Source organism: Schistocerca piceifrons, chromosome 5, assembly GCF_021461385.2.
Source record: "Schistocerca piceifrons isolate TAMUIC-IGC-003096 chromosome 5, iqSchPice1.1, whole genome shotgun sequence".
In the NCBI taxonomy this organism is placed as follows: Eukaryota; Metazoa; Arthropoda; class Insecta; order Orthoptera; family Acrididae; genus Schistocerca; species Schistocerca piceifrons.
This window is the reverse complement of record NC_060142.1, coordinates 503,521,502-503,535,198: the sequence shown is the minus strand read 5'-3', so window position 1 is coordinate 503,535,198 and position 13,697 is coordinate 503,521,502. Positions and strand designations below refer to the sequence as shown.

The following is a 13,697-nucleotide window of genomic DNA, read 5'->3' as shown; positions in this document are numbered from 1 at the left end:
CTTCCGTGTCTTCTCAACCCACTTTGAAATGTTTTTACCACTTGTAAACTCTTTTCTTACTCATAGTAGATTTGCCAAAAGCCACAGTCAACAATTCAAATCCAATGATGCACTTTATTCCATTTTTCAAGAAAATTTTAATGCAAATTCTTTTATCCATATTTGTTCAGAATTATGACATGTATAACCTTTTTGACTATCAACAATAAGCTACAAATTCAAAACATCTGGAAATGCAAACGTACATCTGTAACATGTGTACCAAAAAGATAAAAAGTTTGAAAATCAGATATATAAAACCCATAAAATTAAAAAAATTCTGTTACTTTGTGATCACACCTCATATGTTAAGCCATCAGAGAATAACTTCTGTGGTATCAGAGAAAGCTATTGAGAGCAAAACTTGTAGTGGAAGTCAGAGAGTGGCATGTATACAATAAATAATTGAGAACATCAGGTGTAAGTGTTACTCTGAGATGAAGGATTGACAGAGTAGAGGAAACTGTAGTGACCAGCATTAAACCAGTTGGAAATTTGATGGCTGAAAACATCTGAAAAAATTGGTTGGCAAGAGCCAGAGAATATGCTGACATCATCAGCAACCTCTCTGATAGTGATCTGGTGATTTTCCAGAACCATGTAGATGCAGCTTTTTTGCCACACAAATTTTTGCAGGACCACTTATTAAGAAGTTCTGGGTATTATTCACATTCCTTCCTCCTTGTGTGGTTGATCGACATGTGGAGTCTCAAACAAATCATATGTAAATATGTTTGTCTCCAGATGAAAAAGAATATAAACATGTATATTCTATCTAGAAATGTACCACTCTCTTATTTTTCATCCACCTCCCTCTGGCATTCCTTTCTGACTCCTTCATGTTAGCCTGTTCTTCAAAGCATTATTATCTTTTTCAGAACTCTGTTCACATAAAATTTTGGGTTTCAATTCTGAAGCAAGATAGTCCACTTTGAATTATAAATATTTCTTAAACTAGTACTTAATTTGGATTAGAAAATGGACAAAAAATACTTTGCTGCTAACCAGATTTTGTTATCAATATTAGCTATGTGTGCACTAAAGTCTGAAGAAATTTCACAACCTAAATCACCAAACAACAAACAGGGCAATCTTCCAGTGCTACAGTGAGCTGAGCTTTAGAAGTTGGTAGAAAAACATAAAATTTGTGTTTTGCATAACAATGTTAGAAATAAATTGCTGATGTTTCAAGTAAATATGAAAAGATTTATAGCAGAAAATTCTATTTCTGTTAAACCATTCAATCCAAATGCCACAAGCTACACTAAGACGTATACACTGTGGCTTCAACTCAAAGATGTGTCAATCATGTTCCTTGCATACCACTCGAGAGATCACTCCAAAGCGAGTCTGCAGATCATTGCTGGAGGACCAGATGCTGAGTAACCAGATCTGGTGAACAAAGTATGATTAAAATCCCCAGCCCTGAATTGTTATCTGTTTCACAGAAAGCAGTATGCAGTATTTAATCTTCAGGGAAAGCTTTTGTCATACCATGGACAGTGCACAGGTCATTAAACAGGATGCAAAAACAACGAAGAACCACACACATCAAGGATTAGAGTGAAGAAAGGCTCATACCAGAGAAATGTAAAATATAATGCTTCAGTTCCTTCTTGATCACTTAGCAGTAGTCAATCATAATTTGAAACAGTACTGCAGGGTTCTATTTCATGTCCTCTGTTTTTTTTCTAATACAAATAAATGATCTTTCACTTGCAAATTTTATTCTCTTTGCAAATGATATATGTGCAGGAATAGTACATAGTATAATTCCTGTCACTGAAAAGGCATCTAACAAAAATTTTCAAAAATTGATTTATGACAGATGGCATTTTACCAGCAGCTTGACTCAGATATAGCACACATCTCCTTCTCCCCCCTCTTAATGTCCACCTCTTCCACCCCCACATCTATCTAAGCACATCATCCTTCAATCTCCATCGGTCCAACTTTTCCTTCCTGCTCTCTCTATCCTTCCATCTGCTCCTCCCCATTTCCTTTTGCAACTGCCCACTATCTCTGTTCATCTCATCCTCCCCGTTTCTCCCTGTCTATCCCTTCCTCCCCCTCTTTCTGTCCCATCACCTCCTCCCTATCTTTCTTAATACCCACTCTCGCTGTCTATCTGCTCAACTGATCCCACCAGCGTGTGTAGCCCCTGCAAGGGATGCTGATACTAACCGTACAATACAGCTTTTGCCTTCTCTCTCCCTCTCTGTCTCTATCTGGCCATCCCCTCCACTGTCCTTCTTAACCTTCTCCCACCTGTGCCCATCTGCACATGTAGCCACCACAAAACATGTTGGTAAAGCAGGCTAATACTATCCAAACACAACACACCTGCTGTGGAGGGCAACCTTGAAAGTGTTGACAGCACAAAGTTTCTGGGACTCTGGCTCCAGAACAACACAAAATGGGAGGTACACACTGAATATTTGCAAAGAAAATTAAGCAAAACCTACTACATGATAAAGATCTTAAAAACTTGTTGCAGCAAAGCCACCCTGTTAAATGTATAATACTCCTATGTGCATTCTGTAATTAAATATGGCTTAATCTTCTGGGGCAATGCAACAGCAGATATTAAACTTTTCAGGATGCTAAAGAGAATATTAAGAATTATTGAAGGGGTAAACAATATGAAATCATGCAGACCCATATTCAAAAAACTGTCAGTTCTTCCTCTTCCTTGCATTATTATCTACAAAACATCAGTTTTCATCAAACTATATATTGATAGACACCCAGATATCTTATTAAAAATGAAGATATACATGCATACAAAACAAGGCAAAAATCTGACCTTCATATGAAACAGGTGAGAACATCATTGTGCCAAAAAGGCACTCTACATACTGGGATAAAAATTTACAATAATCTGCCTAACCATATTAAATCAGTAAGGAAACTCAGTAGTTTTAAGACTGAACTAAAGGGATATTTAATTGATCATTGCTTTTACAGTCTGATAGAATACCTAGAAACCAAACATCAAAAATAAAGATGCATTATGAATATTCTACTTTGTATGTTGCCTCTAATGTTTGCTGTATACATGATTCTTTGGTAAATTACTTCAATATCTAGTCCTTAGGATTACAATACAAACTGTATTTTATCTTGTAAAGACCTAACCATGTCCAGTATCCTTGTATATATTCCATACATGTAGGATTTGAAGGACTAAATAAATAAATAAATAAACCTACACTTCGAGGGCTATAAAGCCAGTTCTTAACCTGACATGTAAGCTGTCCCCTGCAAAGCAGGCCCATAAGGCAGGCAGATACTATAACCACAAAACATGCCTGTTGTGCAGTACAGTATTTATGGGAGAGGCTGAAAAAATGCATTTTTGCTTGCATCTGTGCTCCTATTGGAATGAGGAGGTTATAAACCCCACAGTGATGGTACTTGCGAAATTTGCAGTTTGTATGACAAATTTGGTCGAAATTGATCCAAGGGCTTGAATGGAGATCCTGGACATACATACACACATACATACATACAATCTGGACTCTCCAGAGAAAATTACCACATCTTTTATCTAATTACCACAAGATGCACTTTACGAATAAAAAGGAGCAAGATAGGATTCAGAATCAGGGACATGAGAATGCCTTATCTGTCGTGGCATGCCTTTAAATGACTTTGATGGAAATTGGGCTTATTTGTCAATTGGTGGAATGCTTATGCTAACACACCCTACAAGGACGACCAAGTATGTACCAATAATACGGATGAGAACAAGTTAGAAGGAATATAATAATTCACAAGTAGCCCTGAATAATTGGTTATCACAAGGGCAAATTCAGCAGAATAAAATGGGCAGTACCTGGAACACCATTTCAGTGATGGCAGCTGTGATTTTCTGACTTCTAATATGTATATGAGCAGTGTCATGTTGTGAGAGTACTTTTTCATGATGATACAAACTCTCCACTCACTGCTGCCAATCACCTTGAATATCCACAGTGTCTACACCCTCCTTCCACAGAACCCACATTATCCTGTGTTGACCTCAATGATACAGTCCATGGTGTCTGTTCACGCAATGAGAAAATGGGCTGTATTGTGCAGGGATTTCATTTCTAGTGATTGTCCTGCCACCTACTGTTATACCAAGTACTACATACTTGCAACTGCAATAATGACTCAAATGGTACACCATGAATGATGGAAAAAATATGGTGTAAATTAATATGGAATGTCCCTCATAGATAATATGATACTGGGATGTTTTAGGTAGTGTCAGTGAAGTAAGCACATATTGGTAGGAGTCTAGTAATCTTCAGCAGTTAAGATAATACTACCTTTCAGGTAAATGACAGCAAAGCATAAGAATGATCATCTTGTGCACTCAGTTTTTATGCATGTGGTCCTCATTCAACATGTTGAAGAGGCTGTCCATGTATTGAGGGTACAGTCGTAAGGTTGAGAACTGTAGGGTACCCTTAAATAGCTTAAGGGCACACTATACATCATAGGCCAGTAACCAGCTAGCTGACTGTATGTGGACTACACAAAAGTTCTTTCTTTTTAGATTAGTTGACTCCATTCAGTCCATCAGCATGAGATTCCAGATGTCTCCTGCAAATGAGATTATTAAAATCTTATTGATCAGCTGCTGAGTCATTCTCCAAGAAGTACCAGAATTTGAAGTACTCTTAATGAGTAATGAAGCTCCAGTGACACTATGTCAGAAAGGAGGCTCAAACTTATAAATTACAGCAATGAAATATTTGGTGTAAATGTAAGTGTATATTGAAATGGTAGGCTAATACAAAACTGATGTGTTATGTTAGTTTTAGTAGGTAAGGAACCCAAATCCACCAAGATAGAAATTGAAGGTGCATGCTACATTATTTGGTCAAGGTTCAGTATAAAGGGTGGGTAGAAACATAATTGGATCCTTCTATCAATCAAAGGGTTCGCCCTCAGATGTCACTGAAAGCTTTAGAGAAAATTGCAGCTTGCTAATTCCTGTGTTCCCCAATTATATTGTTATCATTGGAGGACACATTAACCACTTAAGCTGTGTGGAGTGTGCTGAGGTGATTAAGGCTGTGTAAGTAGCAGACATCCTGCAAAACAATGCTAAATATCTACTTAGAACAGATGGTTCAGAAGTTCAGAAGAAATATGTTAGATCTAATGGAAACAAATAGATTGATTTCATTTGAGGATATCCATTCTACAACTGATGTCAGTGACCATGAGAGAGTTGTAGCAACAATTCCTACAAAAACACAAAGGTTAACTTAAATGAGTAGAAATTTTTACATGCTCAATAAACTAGAGAAAGAGACACAGTGTCATATCTCAAGGAGGAAAGGGAATCATTTGCAAGAATAGTTGAACAACAATTATTTCATGATAGCAAATGGGATGCTGCAGCACACAAAATGGGAACCAAACATTGTCACTGTGGTCCTAATGTCAGCAGATAGTGTACCTAGTGTCGAAATAATGTGTGTATAGTGTATGCAGTATGCGTGGTGACTAGGCATGCGAAAGGAATGAAAAATATAGCACTAGCCTTTTTCATTATTATACACTCCTGGAAATGGAAAAAAGAACACATTGACACCGGTGTGTCAGACCCACCATACTTGCTCCGGACACTGCGAGAGGGCTATACAAGCAATGATCACACGCACGGCACAGCGGACACACCAGGAACCGCGGTGTTGGCCGTCGAATGGCGCTAGCTGCGCAGCATTTGTGCACCGCCGCCGTCAGTGTCAGCCAGTTTGCCGTGGCATACGGAGCTCCATCGTAGTCTTTAACACTGGTAGCATGCCGCGACAGCGTGGACGTGAACCGTATGTGCAGTTGACGGACTTTGAGCGAGGGCGTATAGTGGGCATGCGGGAGGCCGGGTGGACGTACCGCCGAATTGCTCAACACGTGGGGCGTGAGGTCTCCACAGTACATCGATGTTGTCGCCAGTGGTCGGCGGAAGGTGCACGTGCCCGTCGACCTGGGACCGGACCGCAGCGACGCACGGATGCACGCCAAGACCGTAGGATCCTACGCAGTGCCGTAGGGGACCGCACCGCCACTTCCCAGAAAATTAGGGACACTGTTGCTCCTGGGGTATCGGCGAGGACCATTCGCAACCGTCTCCATGAAGCTGGGCTACGGTCCCGCACACCGTTAGGCCGTCTTCCGCTCACGCCCCAACATCGTGCAGCCCGCCTCCAGTGGTGTCGCGACAGGCGTGAATGGAGGGACGAATGGAGACGTGTCGTCTTCAGCGATGAGAGTCGCTTCTGCCTTGGTGCCAATGATGGTCGTATGTGTGTTTGGCGCCGTGCAGGTGAGCGCCACAATCAGGACTGCATACGACCGAGGCACACAGGGCCAACATCCGGCATCATGGTGTGGGGAGCGATCTCCTACACTGGCCGTACGCCACTGGTGATCGTCGAGGGGACACTGAATAGTGCACGGTACATCCAAACCGTCATCAAACCCATCGTTCTACCATTCCTAGACCGGCAAAGGAACTTGCTGTTCCAACAGGACAATGCACGACTGCATGTATCCCGTGCCACCCAACGTGCTCTAGAAGGTGTAAGTCAACTACCCTGGCCAGCAAGATCTCCGGATCTGTCCCCCATTGAGCATGTTTGGGACTGGATGAAGCGTCGTCTCACGCGGTCTGCACGTCCAGCACGAACGCTGGTCCAACTGAGGCGCCAGGTGGAAATGGCATGGCAAGCCGTTCCACAGGACTACATCCAGCATCTCTACGATCGTCTCCATGGGAGAATAGCAGCCTGCATTGCTGCGAAAGGTGGATATACACTGTACTAGTGCCGACATTGTGCATGCTCTGTTGCCTGTGTCTATGTGCCTGTGGTTCTGTCAGTGTGATCATGTGATGTATCTGACCCCAGGAATGTGTCAATAAAGTTTCCCCTTCCTGGGACAATGAATTCACGGTGTTCTTATTTCAATTTCCAGGAGTGTATATCTTCTTTGCAAAACAATATTTTCTGCCAGTGATAAACTAAGCGAGGTAATATTGTTTTAAACAGACTAGCCTTGTATTCAGTTGGATGGAGGCTCCAGTTTTCATTCAGTCATCTGTTTAGAGGCCAGACAAACGTGTGGTTCCTGAAGAGGGGCAGCAGCCTTTTCAGTAGTTGCAAGGGCAACAGTCTGGATGATTGACTGATCTGGCCTTGTAACAATAACCAAAACGGCCTTGCTGTGCTGGTACTGCGAACGGCCGAAAGCAAGGGGAAACTATGGCCGTAATTTTTCCCGAGGGCATGCAGCTTTTACTGTATGATTAAATGACGATGGCGTCCTCTTGGGTAAAATATTCCGAAGGTAAAATAGTCCCCCATTCGGATCTCCGGGCGGGGACTACTCAAGAAGATGTCGTTATCAGGAGAAAGAAAACTGGCGTTCTACGGATCGGAGCGTGGAATGTCAGATCCCTTAATCGGGCAGGTAGGTTAGAAAATTTAAAAAGGGAAATGGATAGGTTAAAGTTAGATATTGTGGGAATTAGTGAAGTTCGGTGGCAGGAGGAACAAGACTTCTGGTCAGGTGACTACAGGGTTATAAACACAAAATCAAATAGGGGTAATGCAGGAGTAGGTTTAATAATGAATAGGAAAATAGGAATGCGGGTAAGCTACTACAAACAGCATAGTGAACGCATTATTGTGGCCAAGATAGATACGAAGCCCACACCTACTACAGTAGTACAAGTTTATATGCCAACTAGCTCTGCAGATGACGAAGAAATTGAAGAAATGTATGATGAAATAAAAGAAATTATTCAGATAGTGAAGGGAGATGAAAATTTAATAGTCATGGGTGACTGGAATTCGAGTGTAGGAAAAGGGAGAGAAGGAAACGTAGTAGGTGAATATGGATTGGGGCTAAGAAATGAAAGAGGAAGCCGCCTGATGGAATTTTGCACAGAGCACAACTTAATCATAGCTAACACTTGGTTTAAGAATCATGATAGAAGGTTGTATACATGGAAGAACCCTGGAGATACTAAAAGGTATCAGATAGATTATATAATGGTAAGACAGAGATTTAGGAACCAGGTTTTAAATTGTAAGACATTTCCAGGGGCAGATGTGGACTCTGACCACAATCTATTGGTTATGACCTCTAGATTAAAACTGAAGAAACTGCAAAAAGGTGGGAATTTAAGGAGATGGGACCTGGATAAACTGAAAGAACCAGAGGTTGTACAGAGTTTCAGGGAGAGCATAAGGGAACAATTGAAAGGAATGGGGGAAAGAAATACAGTAGAAGAAGAATGGGTAGCTCTGAGGGATGAAGTAGTGAAGGCAGCAGGCGATCAAGTAGGTAAAAAGACGAGGGTTAGTAGAAATCCTTGGGTAACAGAAGAAATATTGAATTTAATTGATGAAAGGAGAAAATATAAAAATGCAGTAAATGAAGCAGGCAAAAAGGAATACAAACGTCTCAAAAATGAGATCGACAGGAAGTGCAAAATGGCTAAGCAGGGATGGCTAGAGGACAAATGTAAGGATGTAGAGGCTTATCTCACTAGGGGTAAGATAGATACTGCCTACAGGAAAATTAAAGAGACCTTTGGAGATAAGAGAACCACATGTATGAACATCAAGAGCTCAGATGGAAACCCAGTTCTAAGCAAAGAAGGGAAAGCAGAAAGGTGGAAGGAGTATGTAGAGGGTCTATACAAGGGCGATGCACTTGAGGACAACATTATGAAAATGGAAGAGGATGTAGATGAAGATGAAATGGGAGATACGATACTGCGTGAAGAGTTTGACAGAGCACTGAAGGACCTGAGTCGAAACAAGGCCCTGGGAGTAGACAACATTCCATTGGAACTACTGACGGCCTTGGGAGAGCCAGTCATGACAAAACTTTACCACCTGGTGAGCAAGATGTATGAAACAGACGAAATACCCTCAGACTTCAAGAAGAATATAATAATTCCAATCCCAAAGAAAGCAGGTGTTGACAGATGTGAAAATTACCGAACAATCAGTTTAATAAGCCACAGCTGCAAAGTACTAACACGAATTCTTTACAGACGAATGGAAAAACTAGTAGAAGCCGACCTCGGGGAAGATCAGTTTGGATTCCGTAGAAATACTGGAACACGTGAGGCAATACTGACCTTACGACTTATCTTAGAAGAAAGATTAAGGAAAGGCAAACCTACGTTTCTAGCATTTGTAGACTTAGAGAAAGCTTTTGACAATGTTGACTGGAATACTCTCTTTCAAATTCTAAAGGTGGCAGGGGTAAAATACAGGAAGCGAAAGGCTATTTACAACTTGTACAGAAACCAGGTGGCAGTTATAAGAGTTGAGGGACATGAAAGGGAAGCAGTGGTTGGGAAGGGAGTAAGACAGGGTTGTAGCCTCTCCCCGATGTTATTCAATCTCTATATTGAGCAAGCAGTAAAGTAAACAAAAGAAAAATTTGGAGTAGGTATTAAAATCCATGGAGAAGAAATAAAAACTTTGAGGTTTGCCGATGACATTGTAATTCTGTCAGAGACAGCAAAGGACTTGGAAGAGCAGTTGAACAGAATGGATGGTGTCTTGAAGGGAGGATATAAGATGAACATCAACAAAAGCAAAACGAGGATAATGGAATGTAGTCGAGTTAAGTCGGGTGATGCTGAGGATATTAGATTAGGAAATGAGACACTTAAAGTAGTAAAGGAGTTTTGCTATTTGGGGAGCATAATAACTGATGATGGACGAAGTAGAGAGGATATAAAATGTAGACTGACAATGGCAAGGAAAGCGTTTCTGAAGAAGAGAAATTTGTTAACATCGAGTATAGATTTAAGTGTCAGGAAGTTATTTCTGAAAGTATTTGTATGGAGTGTAGCCATGTATGGAAGTGAAACATGGACGGTAAATAGTTTGGACAAGAAGAGAATAGAAGCTTTTGAAATGTGGTGCTACAGAAGAATGCTGAAGATTAGATGGGTAGATCACATAACTAATGAGGAAGTATTGAATAGGATTGGTGAGAAGAGAAGTTTGTGGCACAACTTGACCAGAAGAAGGGTTCGGTTGGTAGGACATGTTCTGAGGCATCAAGGGATCACCAATTTAGTATTGGAGGGCAGCGTGGAGGGTAAAAATCATAGGGGGAGACCAAGAGATGAATACACTAAGCAGATTCAGAAGGATGTAGGTTGCAGTAGGTACTGGGAGATGAAGAAGCTTGCACAGGATAGAGTAGCATGGAGAGCTGCATCAAACCAGTCTCAGGACTGAAGACCACAACAACAACAACAACAACAACATCCTGATTTAGGTTTTCCATAGTTTCCCTAAATTACTTCAGGCAAATCTTAGGATGAGGAATACTATAACGCCTCAACGCCCCATCCTTATCAAAATAAATCTGCAAGTGTGTAAATACCTGTATACACGACCACCCCCGGTAGCTGAGTGGTCAGCGTGACAGAATGTCAATCCTAAGGGCCCGAGTTCGATTCCTGGCTGGGTCAGAGATTTTCTCAACTCAGGGACTGGGTGTGGTTTTGTCCTAATCATCATTATGTCATCCCCATCAATGCGCAAGTCATCGAAGTGGCATCAAATCAAATGACTTGCACCCAGTGAATGGTCTACCCGACAGGATGCCCTAGTCACATGACGTGTATACATAAATTACATTGTTTTTGGTATTATTAAATTATAATACTATGACATGCCCAATACCTTTGTAAAAGTGATCTGTGGATGAATAAAACTACTACTTCTTCTACTGGTACTACCACCACTACTACAACCACCAGCTAGATAGGTGTATTGCGTGGTCCTGTGAGGTACTAAGTATGCAGACGCTGAAGTTTTCAACTTTCAACAAAGCTTAAAATCTTAAACAACTTTTTCAAAATTAAATTATATTGGATTTCTTGAATCAGTTTTTTCTGTATCATTGAGCAATTTGTGCATGAGAGCTTTCCAAGTAAATGACAAAGTAAACAGTATCATGACTAGTATTGTTGAACTGATTGCCCAGTTGTACGATAACTCTGAAGCATGCCAAATTATATGTGCACAAGACAGTTTTTAAGTGTGAAGATGATACTTGTTTGTATTTTTTGTAATGCAGTATTATCTCCACTGTAAATATGATTGGAATTCAATTTAAATCTTATATACAAGTAACTATCTCTTGTAATCAAATCAAAATCTTGACACATTGTACATCCAGGGCAAGCTCATGATTGAATCGATCCATGGAACACATGTTCAATATAAGTAAATAAGCCATTTCTTTATTTGGCTTATGGAAAAACCTCAGGTTCTAAATTTTACACTCTGCAAGGAAAATGAAGTTTCTGAATAATTATGTCTTTAAACAGTAATCTGTAGTGTGTGCTTGTGTGTGTGTGTGTGTGTGTGTGTGTGTGTGTGTGTGTGTGTGTGAGGATCTGTGTGTGTGTGTGTGTGTGTGTGTGTGTGTGTGTGTGTGTGTGTGTGTGAGTGAGAGTGAGAGAGAGAGAGAGAGAGAGAGAGAGAGAGAGACTCTGTCAGACAGACAGTATTGTACAGATAATAATTTTGACAAAGGTATAATGTACATTATTGGTTACATGATTAAAATTTACGTTTAGCTTGTTGTTGCCGCACTAGTGTAGTGCAAATCTGTAATTGTCATCTACTGTAATGAATATATTCTTTGCACCAAAAGAATACAGCAGTTTTTGTTAGAAGTTCTGCTATGCAGTTTAAAATAGTTTGTTTCAACAGAAATGATGTTTTTATTTGTCCACACAGAGACCCAATATTATGTGGTGTTACATGGCCATCTGAGAATGAAGTTGTAGTTCTGTGGAAAAATAGAGTACAGACAGTTGCAAAAATAATGGTCTGCATGATTGACGATGGGGACTGCCATGAGGTAAGTATCATTATGAGAGTATGTAAAATACTGAAGTGCAGACTGAATGCCCATTTGTAGTATAACACATTGGCCTATCAAATTGTTTATGCACAAAACATTTTGTGTTTTCTGACTTGTATAATTACTGTTCTTGTTCAAATCACTATCCAGCAATTACTGTTAAGGTTTTCTGATGTTTCCCTAAATCACTTATGGCAAATGCTAGGATGGTTCCTTTGGAAAGGTCAGAGCCAAAATTTCCTTCCCAGGTCCAAGCCCGAGTTTTGTCTCTTGCTTGTTCCTTCCTTCCTTCCTTCCTTCTCTCCCTCCCTCCCTCTCCCCTCCCCCCTCCCTTCCTTCCTTCCCCCCTCTTCTCTCTCTCTCTCTCTCTCTCTCTCTCTCTCTCTCTCTCTCTCTCTCCCTCCCCCTTTCTCTCTAACAATGGCAAGTGCAGGATGCAATAACAACGATATGGAAAGGATAGATTGCTACTTGCCACATAGAGGAGATGTTATGTCACACACAGGCACAGTGAGAAAGACTGCTAAAATATTTCAGCTTCTGGATAAAGTTGTTCTTTTGAAATAGAAAATACATACATTCGCAGAAGCACAGTTCGCACATACATGGCCACCATCTCTGGGAACTGGGGCCTGACTTTGACTGTGTCTGACATGAGCAGCAGTGTGCTTGGGGGAGTGTTGGTGGTAGTGGGGGGGGGGGGGGGGGGGGGGTGGAAGGATACGGATAGCAGGATAGGGGTGGAGGAAGATGCTGTGCTGCCTATTGGAGCATGCAGGGACATGATGGGGCAGTACAGGCCTGCTAGGTGAAGTCTTGGGAAGCTGCACTGGGAGAGGTGTGGCTTTAGATGCAGTTACAGTCAGGCCACAGTGCCTAGAGACAGCAGTGAAGTGTGTGACTTCTGCTTGTCTGAATGTCTGTGTGTTTTCTATTTTTGATGAAGGACTTTGTTCAGAAGCTTAAATAATTTTAACAGTCTTTTTCAGTGTGCCTGCCTGCAACACAGTGCCTCTTCTATGTGGTGAGTAACAATTTATCCTTTCTATATTGTTGTTATTCCATCCTGGGTTATCCATTGTTTGATTTTGTGTTATTGCTTTCCTTCCAGTCTACAACTTAATGCTGTTTTCCTTTGTTACCATTTTCTATCTCGTTACTTACTCAGTGTCCATCTTTTTCTTTCTCTTCTTTGTTTTATCATCACTTTCTATATCACGCATGCGCTGACATCTGAGCCACCCTGAATCAACAGTCTTGTCCATGGGCAACACACAGCTATGTGATCGTCCAAATTGTAGTTGCAGCTTCTTGTGTCCTACAAATATAATCATTCTTGGACCTTCAAATTAATCAAACTTCCTCTTTCATCCTCACCTACTTTTCATATGCTTTTCTGTACCTTTGTATGCTACAAGTATTTTGTATCTAACCTCAGAACAAACAAACACCACACACACACACACACACACACACACACACACACGCACGCACGCACACGAGCGTGCACACGCACAGACACACACTCTTCTCTCTCTCTCTCTCTCTCTCTCTCTCTCTCTCTCTCTCTCTCTCTCTCTCACTCTCTCTCTCACTCTCTCACTCTCTCTCACTCTCTCTTCCTTCCCTTATTGCGGCACTCGTGTACTGACTCCACCTAATTCACTTCCATGTGCTGGCTCTGCTCTTTGCACACATCCATCCACCAACATGTATTCCACTATTTTCTTCTTTTTATTTAT

At 41.0% G+C, this 13,697-nt stretch overlaps 1 protein-coding gene across 1 annotated transcript in view; it reads left to right on the top strand.

The window, feature by feature from the left end:
* Nucleotides 1–13,697, top strand: part of LOC124798657 (venom dipeptidyl peptidase 4-like) — a 280,747-nt gene that overhangs the window by 199,221 nt on the left and 67,829 nt on the right. Inside the window, exon 9 of the mRNA XM_047262159.1 lies at nt 11,829–11,952. Within this exon, the coding sequence (XP_047118115.1) occupies nt 11,829–11,952 (124 nt within the window). The remainder of the gene's footprint in view (nt 1–11,828; nt 11,953–13,697) is intronic.